The 15,368-nt window shown below is 42.0% G+C and overlaps 1 protein-coding gene across 14 annotated transcripts in view; it reads left to right on the forward strand.

Annotated features, from left to right (window-relative positions):
- Window positions 1–1,303: 1,303 nt before the first annotated feature.
- The window catches only part of TASP1 (taspase 1), a 157,266-nt gene continuing 143,201 nt past the window's right edge, over window positions 1,304–15,368 (forward strand). For 6 of the 14 annotated variants that reach the window (XR_012158326.1, XR_012158327.1, XM_073339577.1 and 3 more), the window contains exons 1-3: window positions 1,304–1,401; window positions 10,488–10,706; window positions 13,965–14,032. Coding sequence is in view for 12 of the 14 variants with exons in the window: in XM_073339577.1 (XP_073195678.1) it covers window positions 10,562–10,706; window positions 13,965–14,032 (213 nt within the window). In the remaining 2 variants the exon portion in view is untranslated. Of the gene's footprint in view, window positions 1,402–1,529; window positions 1,713–7,739; window positions 7,857–8,714; window positions 8,829–9,043; window positions 9,223–10,487; window positions 10,707–13,964; window positions 14,033–14,473; window positions 14,560–14,629; window positions 14,762–15,368 lie in introns of those variants that run through there. The other 8 variants (XM_073339580.1, XM_073339578.1, XM_073339581.1 and 5 more) reach the window with 8 other exon arrangements.

Below are 15,368 nucleotides of genomic sequence, written 5' to 3' on the forward strand. Positions count from 1 at the left end.
CTTCTTAAAAAATAGTTTACATTTAACAGTACTGGACTGTATTTGCTTTTTTGGTGTCTCTGCTGCTGTCTGATTCCATACTTTTGGTTCCAAATGAGGTGTGGGGTTGACTGGTCAGTTTAACTCAGAGGTTCTACTGTATTAAATTTGATGGGAAGCAGGAGATGGAGAGGACCCAAAGTGGAATGAGCTTCTGTCCAAATCAAGCAGGGAAGACTCCCCACCTCCAGACAGGAACAGAAGAATGGCCATACTGGGTCAGACCAAAGGTCCATCTAGCCCAGTACCCTGTCTGCCAGTGCCAGGTGCCCGAGAGGTAATGAACAGAACAGGTAATCATCAAGTGATCCATCTCCTCTTGCTTATTCCCAGCTTCTGGCAAACAGAGGCTAGGGACACCATCCCTGTCCATCCTGGCTAATAGCCATTGATGGACCTATCCTCCATGAAATTATCTAGTTCTTTTCTGAACGCTGTTATGGTCTTGGCCTTCAACACATCCTCAGGCAAGGAGTTCCACAGGTTGACTCTGCATTGTGTGAAGAAATACTTCCTTTTATTGGCTTTTAATGAGAGGCCCCTGCAAACAAAGAGAAGCCAGACATCCCAACACTGGGAAAAATCATGTGTACAGCAGAGAGCGCCTGCCTGTGACACCGGACACTGAATGAACGCGCGGGGCTTCCAGGGCAGGGAGCGCGGGATCTCGGCAAGAGGAGCCCTGAGGGGTGGGCTCGCAGGGCCTGCGCCTGTCCCTGAAGCAGGACGCGAGCCCTTGGCTCCGGCTGAGCCTGTAGAGAAGAGGGGGAGCCCCTCAGCCTCCTCCCGCCTGGTCCCTCCGCGCGGCCTTCAGCAGTAGCGACAGGTGCCCGGAACCTCTGACAACAAGGCCACTTCGCAGGAGCCCGTCCCAGGCCGGCTGCCGCGCCGGGCCGGGCGGGGCGGGGCGGGACGACCCGGCGGGGAGGGCGAGGAGCCCCTCAGGCGGGGCCCGCGAGCGGCTCGTAAGGGGTTAACGAACGGCAGCCCGCAGGGCGCGTTGCCGTAGGCGCCGCGCGCTGCGCAGGCCGGGTGGCGGGGGAGAGGAGGCAGCCGGCGGGCCGAGGCCGGCGGCTTAAGGCCCTTCCTGCCGCCTCCGCTCACCCGCGCCGCCCGGCCTCTGCGAAGCGCTTTAGCGCCGCCCCCTCCGCTCTCTATTGGCAGAACTGCCCCGGAGGGGGCGGGCGCAGGCGGTATTCGGACCCTGCCCGCCAATGGGCACTCGCGCTGCGTCCGGCCTCTTCATGTCACGTGATCGGAGTGGCCCACTGACAGCCTGAGGGGGGCGGGGTGGCTCCCCTTCCCTGAGGCTGCCGGCGGTTGAGCGGTTCCGGGTGCGCGCGAGGCTGGTGACCGCGGCGGGTGAGTGCCTCCCACCCCGACCCTTCTAGCCGCGGGCCCCACCCGCCCCCTCCTCCTTCCGGGCGGGGCTCGCTTGCCTCCAAGCGCTGCGGCGGCACCGGGCCACTCTGGGTGGGGAGCCGAGCGCGGGCTCGTGTCGTCCGCCGGGGTGTGGCCCGATGACATCACCATGAGATGGTGGGACGTCATCTCGCTGGTCCCCCCCGGGCTCGTTTTGTGGTCACCACGTGGCGGTGTTCCCCTGTTGTCGTGGGGTGCGTTGCTATGGTGTCACCTGCTGACGTCACATTGGGGTGGTGATGTCACGTGGGGTGAGTTATCCTCGCTAGAGAGTAGTGTGGGGCTGTGGGCCTGCATGACGTCACTGCTGTGATGTCACTGGGGCCTGACCTCCATCTGCGCCCAGATTGGTGCTGCTTTAGCTATGCTGTGAGGTGTAGGTAGTTCTGAACTGAGGCCCTCTCAGGTACTCCTAACCTGCTTGGAGAGCGTTTGCACAGTAACTAAATTTGCTTAGGAAACACAACCTTTGTGTGAGCGTTGTTGTAAGTTCTTGTGTACGGCCATAAAGTCTGAAGGGACCCATAGCTCTAGTCTGACCTCCCTGTATATCATGGTTCCTAACATTTCACCCATCATCTCTATAGTGCGCCCACTAATTTGTGTTTGGCAAAAGTCTTCACTTGAAGACATCAAGTGATGAACAATCCAACACTTCACTTTTTCTAATGCTTAATAATACTCCTTGTTAAAAACGTGTTCCTTTATTTCTAATTGTTAACCAAAAAAATGGTTTCCTGTTGCTTTTGTTAGCCTCCGTTTTGGGAACAGGTTTTTCAAAAAGTGCATAATTGACTTTAGTAATATTAAATCTCTCACCACATCTAAATCATGATCTAATTTTGCTGTTAATTACTGTTAATATAAGAGTTATTTCTTGACTATCTTTGTGGTTATTGCTTGTTTATGTCTAGTCCAATTCTGCCTCAGTTACTGCTACCTTCTTCTCAGTCTTCCTGATGCCCCTATTATCTTCATAGAGCGTGTTCAAAATACTGTTACTGAAAACTCTCCTTCTTGTCATTCAGTCCATATTACCTCTGTCTTTTACATTCATTCACTAGTTTCTCTTTTCCCAGCATACCGAATTCGCAGTTCAGGTATTGAGTTCTAGGTCCTTCATAATTGCACTCTCTGAACTTGAGACCTTCTCTCATATTGCATTTCCTCTGATCTATCGATATCTGCCTGGAAGCTTCTGTTTCACTATGTCCAAAATTCTCTCATCTTCTTTCTTTGCCTCCTTACCTGTTGCTTGCTATGCATGAACGGCCTCTTGTTCCCTTTTTGCCAAATGACCATTGTCTTAGTTAAAATGCCTTCAAAAACTAACTCATCAATGTTGCACGTGGGAACTGAGTTATATCTTAATAAAGAAGACATTCTTTAATTGCGTCCTCAAGATATGGACATAACTTAATGTTTATTCTTCCTTACCCCATTCTTCCATGTTTGTTGCTCACTTGTCAAATGTACTTAGGTATCTATATACTCCCATCACTAGAGTGTTTATCACTAGATTGTAAGTTCTTACAGGCAAGTGTTATGAACAAGTCAGAAGTAGGACATAAAAGGTGGCTAGTGCAATGTGGCAGCTTAACAACAGACCTCTTAAGTCTCCCATACAACCTGGGAGACTCCTGTTTTTGAGCGCACCCTGGTGCGATCCCAAACAACTGCTAGTTTCTCCCAAGTGGGGGAGGCACTCTTGGTTGTGTCTCCATGGTTAGTCTCCTTTATGAGGCTGTCTGTGGCTAGAGTGCTTCAGGACATTAGTTGGAGTTCAGCCCCCAATGTGCTTGCAGCTGTAGAGATGGCTACAGTGGTGCACTGTTGTCGTGGGGAGGTAGAAGTTCATGCTTAGAGGAGAGCTGGAAAAGAGAATGAAGGAATTTAGAAGGGCGAGGGGCATGGGGATAGGAACAAGTGGGGAAGACAACTAGAACAGCTAGAATGGGAAAACTTTAAGGGGGTACATGTGGAGCTTGAGGTGGCGTTTGGGGGGGAATAGCAGGGATATGACCGGTATCACAACTTGTAGATTTGATGTGCAAGTGAAGTTAAAAATGGAAAGATTTTTGTGGAGATTGCACTGCCTTGTTTACAGCATAGGACATGCAAACTGGGGCATTGTAATGCTGGTATAAAATCTACAGCCTTTCAAATCTACAGGTGTGTAAATTTACAGTGTTTAAATGCATGTTGTCACATAACTTAGGCTCAGCATGTTTCTATCTCTATAGTATTTGCAATCTGGAGAAGAATGTCCTTCAGGTTTTAATTACTGTAGCCTTGTTCTTAAAATACTGCTTTGTTCAAGTATTTTTAAAAAATATCCCTATTTATGAGGGATTCCAGCAAAAATGTATGTTCTTCCTTTGATGCTTTGGTGGGTCACCAGTACTCTCGCCAGTGCTCAGTTGCATCCATGCTTAAATTATGGTAGGATGGATGTAAAGGAATAGCTCAGAGTTAGAAATGTATTTATGGGGTGACTCATCTATGGCCCTTCTGTTCATGTCATTTCCGTGGAGAAGAAATATGTCATCTTATGCCATATAACAGGGGTCTCTAAACTTTATGATTTGAGGGCCATATTAGATTTTTGAAGGGGCTTTGAGGGCCGAAGCAACTGTGAAAGAAATTAAATATATGCAGATATATGCAAAATCATTTTAAAAAAAACACTACTCTACTCAGTTGGTTGGGACTGGTTGGTTCTATTAGTCCTGTAGTTAAAATTTAACCATTATGAAATTGTTAATTTCCATCTTCTTTACTCCATTTATTGGAGATGTAATGAAGCATCTGGCTTGTATTTTTACTCTAAGGCAGGGGTCTGGGCCTGCGCGGCTGCAGCAGCAACTCTCCCCTAAGTTGGCTCCCCTTTTGGGGGGATACTGGCTCCCGGGGGCACTCACCCCTCTGCACAGCTCAGCTGCCATCGGCCCCTCCCTCTGCCTGCTCGGCATGCCTGCTTAGCTGTTCGCTTCTCCCCTGTTGGTTGGAGGGCCGGACAAATGGAAGCCCCGGGCCGGATCCGGCCCACGGGCCGTAGTTTGGAGACCCCTGCCATATAACATAGGGAGTGTTTCTCACAAATGTTGTCCCCAGCTGCAGACTGCAAGCCTGGGTATAAATGGGGCTATTCCTACTTCTGTCCATGGCACCATTCAACTGTACTGATAAACAAAATTGTCATTGTATTTACTTCCTAAAGTTAATTAGAGATTAAATGAGTTAATATACACAGAGGCCAAAATTAAGTATACGAATCTTTTTTTTTAAATAAATTAGGGCTGTCAAGCAATTAAAAAAATTAATTGCGATTAATTGCATTGTTAAAGAATAATAGAATACCATTTATTTAAATATTTTTGGATGTTTTTCTACATTTTCAAGTATATTGATTTCAGTTACAGCACAGAATACAAAGTGTACAGTGTTCACTTTATATTTATTTTTGATTATAAATATTTCTGTTGTAAAAAACAAAAGAAAATTTATTTTTCAATTCACCTCATACAAGTACTGTAATGCAATCTTTTCATGTAGAATTATGTACAAAAAAAGTAACTGCACACAAAAACAAAACAATGTAAAGCCTTAGACCCTACAAGTCCACTCAGTCCTACTTCTTGTTCAGCCAGTCACTCAGACAAACAAGTTTGTTTACATTTGCAGGAGATAATGCTGCCTGCTTCTTGTTTACAATGTCACCTGAAAGTGAGAACAGGCATTTGCATGGGACTGTTGTAGCTGGCATCACAAGATAATTATGTGCCAGATGTGCTAAAGATTCATATGTCCCTTCATCTTCAACCACTGTGCTGATGACCAGTTCTGCTCGATAACGATCCAAAGCAGTGTAGACCGACGCATGTTCACTTTCATCATCTGAGTCAGATGCCACCAGCAGAAGGTTGATTTTCTTTTTTGGTGGTTCAAGTTCTGTAGTTGCTCTTTTAAGACTTCTGAAAGCATGCTCCACACCTCGTCCCTCTCAGATTTTGGAAGACACTTCAGATTCTTAAACCTTAGGTTGAGTGCTGTAGCTATCTTTAGAAATCTTACATTGGTGCCGCCTTTGCATTTTGTCAAGTCTGCGTGAAAGTGTTCTTAAAACGAACAACATGTACTGGGTCATCATTCGAGGCTGCTATAATATGAAATACATGGCAGAATGCGGGTGTAAAAGAGCAGGAGACATAGTATTCTCCCCCAAGGAGTTCAGTCAAAATTTAATTAATGCATTTTTTTTTTTAAGCAAGTTTCATCAGCGTGGAAGCATGTTCTCTGGAATGGTGGCTGAAGCATGACGGGGCATATGACTGTTTAACATATCTGGCACGTAAATACCTTGCAATACTGGCTACAAAAGTGCCATGCAAATGCCTGTTCTCACTTTCAGGTGACATTATAAATAAGAAGTGGGCAGCATTATCTCCCGTAAACAAACTTGTTTGTCTTAGTGATTGGCTGAATAAGAAGTAGGACTGAGTGGACTTGTAGGCTGTAAAGTTTTACATTGTTTTGTTTTTGAGTGTAGCTATATAACAAAATAAAAATCTACATTTATAAGTTGCATTTTCATGATAAAGAGATTGCATTATGGTACTTGAATTAGGTGAATATACTATTTTTTTGTTTATCATTTTACAGTGCAAATATTTGTAATAAAAATAATATAAAGTGATCACTTTACACTTGTATTCTGTTATAATTTAGATCAATATATTTGAAAATGTAGAAAAACATCCAAAAATATTATTTAATACATTTCAGTTGGTATTCTATAGTTTAGCAGTGCGATTAAAACTGCTATTCATCACAATTAATTTTTTAAATTGTGATTAATTGTTTGAGTTAATCGCATGAGTTAGCTGCGATTAATAGACAGCCCTAAATAAACTATATTATGGCATCCTTTCTGTGCATTGAGTACCTTATCAAAATATAACTGCTAATAAACATTTGTATAAGAGAGGGTAAGTATCAGTCTCGTTAGCAATGAGAACTATGCCCGTGAGGTCAGTAGGGTTAAACATGTTATTTGCTGATGGTGAACCTAGCCTAGAGTTTCACTCTTCTTAAACCCACAATTTGGCAATTTTAAATGCATTAGTGCTGGCTAGTTGTTGGAGTTGGGACCACAGCATTACTGAATTGCTGTGTACTTGGCTAACTGCTTAACCTCGCTGAACCTCTGCCTGTTTGTAAAAGGGAAATATCTACCTCTGAGGATGGTGTGAGCTGTGTATCTTTAATACTTAGTATCTGGATGAATATATTATTATATAACAGTATTCTGATGCAGTAAAAATACTTTAAATTATTTAAACCATTTCTAATTAGCAGTGCCATAAGGTTGGTTGTTTTTTTTTTTTTCTAAATATTTAACAAAGCTTAGGAAGCAGTATGAAAATTTACACGGAAGTTCCACTGAAATGACTGGGATACTCCAACTATTGGTTAAATAAATGATTATTTAAGCAAAAAAATTAACATAGGTTATCAATTTTAAATAAATTTATGTTAAGGCCTGAATGTATTATAATGTATTAATCAATTGAATAAAAATATGAATCCGTAAATGTTTGCTGCTGAAGTTTAAAGAAAATCAAACTTCTGTATTGGTGGAAGTCTTTCAATAAGCACCTGGAATGGGAGTATGTTGAAGTGCTAATCCAGTTTTTGACAGCAGTAGCCTTTTCTACAGGTGCAAAGAGAATATTTTCTTTTCAGTTTATTCAACCAGGTCAGTTCAATGGCTAGATTATTCAAAGTTAAGAAGCCAGTGGCAGTTGAAAAAGCAGGAAAGCTTGTTTTCCTGTTCCACTATATGAATAAAAACTAGGTGTCAGACAATGAGATCAAAAATCTTGAAGGTCATTGTGACCAGAAACAATCAATTAAATCCACTAGTTACAGGTAATATTTCCTTTGTTTAATAAATCAATTAGTTTTAAATGTAGAACGTGTTTTGATAAACTTACTTTTTTCTTATATATCCAGCATAACCAAGGTAGTTTTATTTAACTAATAAAGGAAGTAGTTGTGGTTTTTGTGCATTTTCAGTTGAACTGTAGTTTTATCCTAATAAAGCTTGACACAAATCATGAGGAAAAATTAATCTAGTAAATAAGAAATGCATAAATCACCATTCTTTAGTGTAAAAATTAAGAATATGAAATATGTATTAAGCTATAGAATTGCTTATATAAATATTATTACTTGTGAGGGAATTCTGCACCACACAGAATTCATATCCCCCGCAGATTTCTTTGCTTCCCTGCAGAAAATGATGGGGAAGCAAAGGAAAATGGAAGAGTTGTCTCCTCTCCCCGGCAGCACAGGCGCTTTGTTTCCGTCACCCAGAGCAAGCTGGCAGAGAGGTAAATCGCTGTGGGGCTGGGGATGCCCATGGGTGTAGTTTGTGGGCGGGGGCCACGGGGAAAGGAAGGGGTGTGGGATAGGGTGGGGAGAGGGATGTGGGAATGAGGAGCAGGGGAGAGGAATGGGATGGGGATGAAATAGGGGAATGGGGGAGGGAAGCGGAAGCCTGGCATGTGGCATCCCCTCCGCAGCAGCAGCTGGGGCTCCCCCATTAATCAGACCCATCAAACCCCCACCCTGATGAGCCCCACCCACTGCACCCAGTCTGCCCCCAACGAGCCTCTCGGACTCCCATCCCACTGAGCCCCAACCTGCTGCACCTGGAGTCCCCATCCCCCCAAGCCCTGCTGCCCCAGCATCCGGACCCCTCTGCTGAGCCCCTCCCCCCACCTGATTCTGCCATCTTTATTCACTTTAGTAGTATGTAGGCTGCAATTAGTCCCAATGTCAATATGAGCTGTATACATACATCATATTGAGCTGCTGTTATATTTTCCACTCCTGTTCCAAAGCTGCAAGTTCATCTGAATTATGTGTACAGAAATAGCTTTGTTGCATATACTAAATATACCCTCCACCTTTTGAACTACCCACTGTTTTAAATTAAATTGAGAGATGTTGCCTCTTGATTGATGTGTACAGTGCTTTGCAGATGTAAAGCCATAAGTGTTGATTAGCTTTGATGTTCTGTGCCTGACTTCTGAAAACTACTTCCTGCTGTCAGTGGAAGCTTGTACTTCATACATTAGGTACTAGACCACCAGTTTAAATTTTCCATAATCATTCTGTAATCATCAAAACTTTATTCATCTTCTGAAATTGCAAAAAGTTACCAACACTCGGTTCTTCCAAACTAGGTGAACCTAGAGATCCTGCTGAACACTGATGACTAAGGCTTGGTCTACACTTAAAATTGAAGTCAACCTAGCTACATTGCACGGGAGTGTGAAAAATCCACATCTCTGACTGAGGTAGCTATGCTGACCTAACACCCAGTGTAAGCACAGCTAGGTCAATGGAAGAATGCTTCTGTCAATCTAGCTACCATTGCTTGGGGAGGTGGTGTTGCTGCACCCATGGGAAAAATCCCTTTGGTCATTGTGTCTGTGACTGTGTCTACCCTATGGGATTATACCAGCATAGCTACAGTACCATCGCTGTGCACACTATGTGGATTAACTGTGGTGGCTCCTCTTGCTGTCATGGTTTTTTAAAAACCTTGTTTGTATCTTGGCCTCCTAGGAATAGGAAGTTTTCATGGAATATAACTGAGGATAAAAGATGGAAAATTTTTATTGTGGCATCTTTAAATTACTAGTTCTTGGGAGCACTCACTTCACTGAACAGTACATCCATCCTTTTTTGGTAACACAGTTACACTTTTTACCATAACTTTCTGTTTACAAGTAAATTGCATTTTCTTACCTTTCTGTATGGCTACCACTGCACTGTATGCAAGCCCTTTCATTGTATAATACCTTAAGGAGAAACACAAATATATTTATTTGATACACAACTTGGTATCTGTGTGTCTGTTAAGACTGCTGTATCGATCACATACCTGATGCAACCTCAAAAAGTCAGAAAAGAGTACGCAGTCTGACAGTATATATCGTTTAGTCTTGCCTCTAGAGATGCCACATACCACAGACAATGCATCTCAACCATATCTCTGCCTTAGTCGGAATGCCAGTCTTCCAACATCCTCTTCCCTAAACTCCCCCCACCAGAGACGAGACTCTTCTTCTGACTCTCCTTTGCTGTCCACTTCTGGGAAACCACGCCCAGGTTTGTGAAAGGAGTTGCTGAAAGGGTGCCACAACACTATCAGGGCCGACTTAAGGCTATGGTGTTTGGTGGATATGGTATTAGTGAAGTCTGGGTCTTTGGGTGGAAGAAAAGAGGGTATCTACTGTTCTTTTGAGGCTCTGTCAGGCATGTTATGTAGCAACCTTCATTGTTATGCAACACTTTATCAATTTTTCCAGTCCTTTGATTTTTGAAAGGATCGCAGCAGCAGCAGCTCTTCATTTCATGACACAGTTTCTTTATGAAAATGCCTCATCAGCTTAGCAGCTGGGAACTTTGACAAAGTCCTGGTTTTTATTAATTGAACTCCTGATAACTATAAAGAGCATGTTTTGTTTTCTGTCTAATATTTTCTTCACAACTGTAAGTGCTGGAAACACTTCCTTAAAAAGCAAAGGTTGAGATTCTGGAGCATCAGTGCTGCACAGATTTGATGATCATAATCAGAACAGATACGTTATGGATGTAATGTCAAATAAAAAGATCATAAACTTAAAGTAACTTTCCCTTTGCTAAAATTTACCATAGTTAAACTTCAAATCTCAAATCAGTAGCTTAGATGGGCTAGAAAAATTGTAGACTCAAAGTAAACTTAGAGCCTCCTAAGTAATTTATGTAAATACCTGGAAAAGTCCGTTTTTACTCCCGTTATGAGCTGTAAAATGGAAGATGCAAAACTCGATCCCTGCTTAAGTGGAAAAAACAACCTAACTTTAACATGAATCTTCTGCTGTTTTTCATAAAATGCTTTTTGCATAAATTTGCCTGAACTGTGTTCAGTGGAAAAAATTACGTAACATTTACATATGGTTTTACCTTAGGGTGAATCCTCTCCAGAGTTTACTTTTGGATGAAAGCATGCTCTCTTTCCAGTAGAAGATGGTGACCCTGGAGTATGATCATGGAGAAGGGGATGAGTTCAGTAGAAGTGTTACCTTCCAAATCATCCCAGGTTACTGCCGTGAAGGTGATAGTGAAGGAGCATGAAACAAAATCGATCCAAAAAGGGAAACGAGTGGGATTTGTGCTTGTACATGCAGGTAAGATTCCAGAAGTTGAGAACTGAGGTGGTTTTTTAAAATTTGTAATAAAATCCTAAGTGAGTTATGCAAACCTCTGTGGCTGTTTCTGCTGTGAGTGGGAGTTCTAATGCTAACGTGATGGCCTGGATTGTCCTCCAGGATTCATGTGCACAGAGACCCCTCAAAGTCATTTCTCCCTTTCAGTGAAAGGAAGAGTGCATGCCATCTGTATCAGATTTTAATGTATGCCTCAAGAAGGTTCTAAGTCTCTCGGAACACTCTCTGAAATCCATTTAGGAGTCTCAACCAGTCCTCAGTAACCTACCTATTATGGATACCCGAGTGGGGGTTTTGCAGGTGGTCGGGCTGTGTGAAGCTGAGCTATTTCCTCAGGAATAGGGTGGGGGACTAGAGCATCAGGCTCTTCTGTGAGGGGTAATGATGGACCGGAATGAAAACATGACCTACCTCCTACAATATGGAAAGCCATGAGCACTGTAATTGAAGAAGAGAGCTTCAATTATAACCCTTCCTTTTTAGTGGTTGCTTATAACTTAAATTTCTTTTTGACCTGACTTCCCATGCTTGGTTTTGGTACAAGAGAGAACTCTTCAGTGCCTTTTTGCTAAGCTTGAACAAAAGTTGTTTAGCTACTCTTAAAAATGTGCAAATGTGTAGCATGCCAGTACTTCTGGCTCAGTGCAGTCCTCCTTCTTTCCTACATGTTTGCTGAATTTAAGTTAGGGTCGGTTTGGAGAACAGGGGCCTGTTTTGGGATAGTCAAAGATGGAAGGAACATTTTCCATTCTTCTGTCATCCAGCATGCAGTGGGTTTCAGGCCGGTTTGTTGGCACTTATCCATGTGATGATATAACCTGTGTTTGAGGAGGAGATAACTCTGCAATTTCACAGTCCATACATGGAGGGCTGGCATTGGGCTGTGGGGAAAAGCTACGTGACTTGTCTTGTGCACTTAGTTTCTACCATGTTTTGTCAGCACTACTCAACTGATGGATTGCAAGGGGGCATCAGCTGGGTCATATCATGTTGTCTGAGAGAGCAGCTAAATTATGCGATGTTAGGACCCTTTGGTATTTAGACAGTGGAGAAAGGGAGCAGTTTGCTCCTTGGTCCTCTCTCTTTACCTTGCTGCTGCTGTGACTCCTGGTTTCAATCCTGTTGTACATCTTCCTGCCCATCACCAAGTTACAAAGCAGCTCCCTTTTTCCATCACATGCTCAGTATTCTAATTCAGGCTGGAAAGGCAATGCTTAAAGGGGCTGTGTCTTCAGCTTCATAGACTCTTGCAGCTGTGCTGCCTCAGAGCTGAGCACTCTGCAGTTTACGCATGGTGTCCTCCACACCTGCACCAGTCCCTTCAGCCAGCTGCCCTCACAGCACCCAGAAACTTCTTACTGTTTCTTCTATGACCCTAATCCCACAATGCTTTGTGGCTACAAGAGATGGTAGAATATGTTGGATAATAGGATGACTCTTTGGGTCACAGCACAAATGCCTTAACTGTTTTGCTACCTGATCACATGGTGGTATGCTCTCTCAAGCACAAGTATTGTGAAAAAATACACTAAATGGTGATCACAGCATGCTGTCTAGTTGAAAACCTTTTCTTTAGCACGCTTTGACATCCTGATTGATTGCCTTGGTTGATGCTTAATTCTTATGTTGTGGGGATAAGGAAAATTTTTTCCTGAATTTGTGTGTCCAATTTAATAAAAGAAAGGAAGTGAGCTGGAGATGTGTGAAGGGAAAAGGAGCACTTTAGGGTGTTTGGCCTGAGGAAACACTAGATTTATGTACACCAAGATTTTTCAGACTTGTAAATTACCTACGTTTGCAGTTATACTAATTGTCCCTTCCACCTTGATTGATGCTGCATCCATTGGGAAATTAAGGTTCCAAAAACTTCTAGTATAGTTAATGTTCTAGAGAAAATAATACATTTAGTTCCTTGATACTACAAGGAATCCTGTTAAATATAGTGGCAGGTTCGTCTTTAACATTTGTTTCTGGACTATAGTGTGAAGTGAATTATTTGTATCACCATGGCTCCTAGTAGCCCCAGTTCGGGACCAGGACCCCATTATAATAGGCACCATAGGAACATGGAACAAAGAATTATCCTGCCCCAAAGAGCCTACAGTCTTACAACTGCAGCTGATTAAAGCAGGCTGGTGATGCTTAAAATGCCCGAGGAGCTAAAAGTTGTAATGTGTGTTTTTTTTTAAAAGAATAAGGCCTTTAAGGTGAGCAAATATGTACAGGACACCTTGCTCTGAGTCAGTGTTTAAAAACCCTGCTTGTACTGTTTTAAGAATAAATGGATGTGTTTAATATGCTGCTGCTTATGGTGTATTTTCTCCATTATTGGTGTTAGTTTAGTTTCTGATAAACTAAACTGATTGTTTAAAAGAAGCTTAAGCACAGACAACACTGAAGATGAGGAAGAGGGAGCTGGGATGAATATCACAAGTAACAAAAAGAAAGAAAAAGGCAGTTTGCTAGAAATAAATGTTAAATTACTCTAAGACTATGGCTTCTGTTGCTGATAGTACTTGTAGTGGTTTTCTAGACCTGTGGAAGCAGGAAAGAGTGGCATAAGGTTAGGGTAAGGGCGGAGAGATGCTTGGAGTCAGTTTGGGGAGGCAAGGAACAGGAACAAAATGGAGATTGAAAATGAGAGTAGTAGAGACATATTCCATGTAATCTTTCTCAAGAAACTGGGTCTGGCAGTCACAGAGCAGAAGCAGTAGTTTTTAAAAAAAAAAAAAAAAAAAAGCTAGTGCAAGGATCAAAGTGGAAGGAGGGCCACCTCACGTGATCAAAGATACAAAAGAAAAAGTGGAGCATGACCCTTAAAACCATAGCAATATTTTTTTTGGTGACTTAACATAGCGACAACTGTCATGTCTGAAACTCTCCAGGAATAGGCAAAACTGGAATCTCCCAATGAATATTTAGAGGGTCAGAATATCTACGTAAAATACTGGAACTTGTACCTCTCCACTTATATCAATAGTGTAGATAACTGTCAGTGGCTATTCTAGATTAATTTTGAAATGCTTGAAAGTGTTAATCTGTGATGGAAGTAGATCAGTAGTCTCTGTTTTACAAAATGACATGGAGTTATGTACATCTGAGTTAAGATGCGGTTGTCAGCCTATATTGTAATTCCTGGTGAAAACACTATCCCAGTATATTAGTTTGACTGCTTACCATAAGCTGTACTTAACTTTGTTTTTCTGTCTTTAATAATAGGTGCAGGTTATCATTCTGAATCCAAAGCTAAAGAATACAAACATGTTTGCAAAAGAGCCTGTCAGAAGGTATGACTTCCCCGGTTCCAAACTTTTTTCTTTAGAGGATCAACAGGCTTCTAACAAATCTGAGTTTACTAGAGTTCAATTTATGAAAGGATTTTGGGTCTAGTCTCTAAAGTTTTGGTCTGTTTTGTGAGCGTTTTGGATATTATTCAGAAGTGCATAAGTGTGTTTTCATGAAGTGTTTATTTTGGGATTCATTAACACTATCCCCTGGATACAATTATGCTCTGAAGAGTTTACATTTCTGTGGACAAAAAAGAAATAGCAATAAAAAAACAGAAACAACTGTGCACTTCATAAGGGAAAAATGGTAAAAACTTTAAGAGAAGTGTGATTTGAATAACAGATCAATAAACAGTATTGCATAATCCCCCAAAGGATTATGGTTTGCTCTATACCTATTTCACTTGCACAGAAACTACATACACATTCTCTCTCCTTCAGAGGGCTGCAATACTTGAGGATTATTAAAAGAAAAGAGTGGTGGTTCTCTGCTCATGCAACAATTATGGTTCCAGGGCTTGCTCCAGGTACACATGCAAATTGTATTTTTTTCATTTCATATCATGATTCCAAATCATGTTTCTGTGGTATCTCTTCTTGCTGCTTGAAGGCTGGCTGGCACTCACTGGTCAGGAAGATATACACCAAATATGTGTGGCCTGAGTCAACAGCTTATTTATGGAACATCCATCCACCTATGGACATCTGACTGACCTGGATATTTAAATGGTGATTTTGTAGTGATTTTATTGCTTTTCTCCATAAGGACATCAGAAACTGTCATTTGGCCAAGATATTACGCATGTCTATGGCAGAATTTGGAATAGAACATGAGAAGAATTTATTAATTCTTCCTGTTAAGTTTGGGACAGAAGTGGAAGGATAAGTGAATGTAATTTGTCTCTTGATTAGTCGAACAGCTGCAAATTGGATATTGTTAAAGAATAGATGTATTGATTTCAATTCAGTAAGTGTGTGAATGAGAACAAGTTTAGGTGGCAGTGCATCTGCTCATGCTATCTGTAACTTTGTCTACTTTTGTGTTATAGACGAAGTGTTGTCAAACTGGTCCTGGTGTCTGATAGTAAAGGCAGTAAGACTTGTGCTGCATATGAATTATACAGTGTGTGAAATAAAAATATGCATTGAGGACTCTTACAGTTAGACCTTTGCCAAAGCTACCACTGTTAGAGGACATAATCACTAAATCTACTAAAGTCAGTTGTTCACTTGTTGCTATTTCCAATACATCTAAAGTTCTAGCATACACCCTGTTTATAGAGCTGGTTGCAAAATGGAAATTTCTGTCTTGCAAAAAATTCCAAATTTTTGAAGA

The sequence above is a fragment of the Lepidochelys kempii genome, chromosome 3, assembly GCF_965140265.1.
Source record: "Lepidochelys kempii isolate rLepKem1 chromosome 3, rLepKem1.hap2, whole genome shotgun sequence".
NCBI classification, from domain to species: Eukaryota; Metazoa; Chordata; order Testudines; family Cheloniidae; genus Lepidochelys; species Lepidochelys kempii.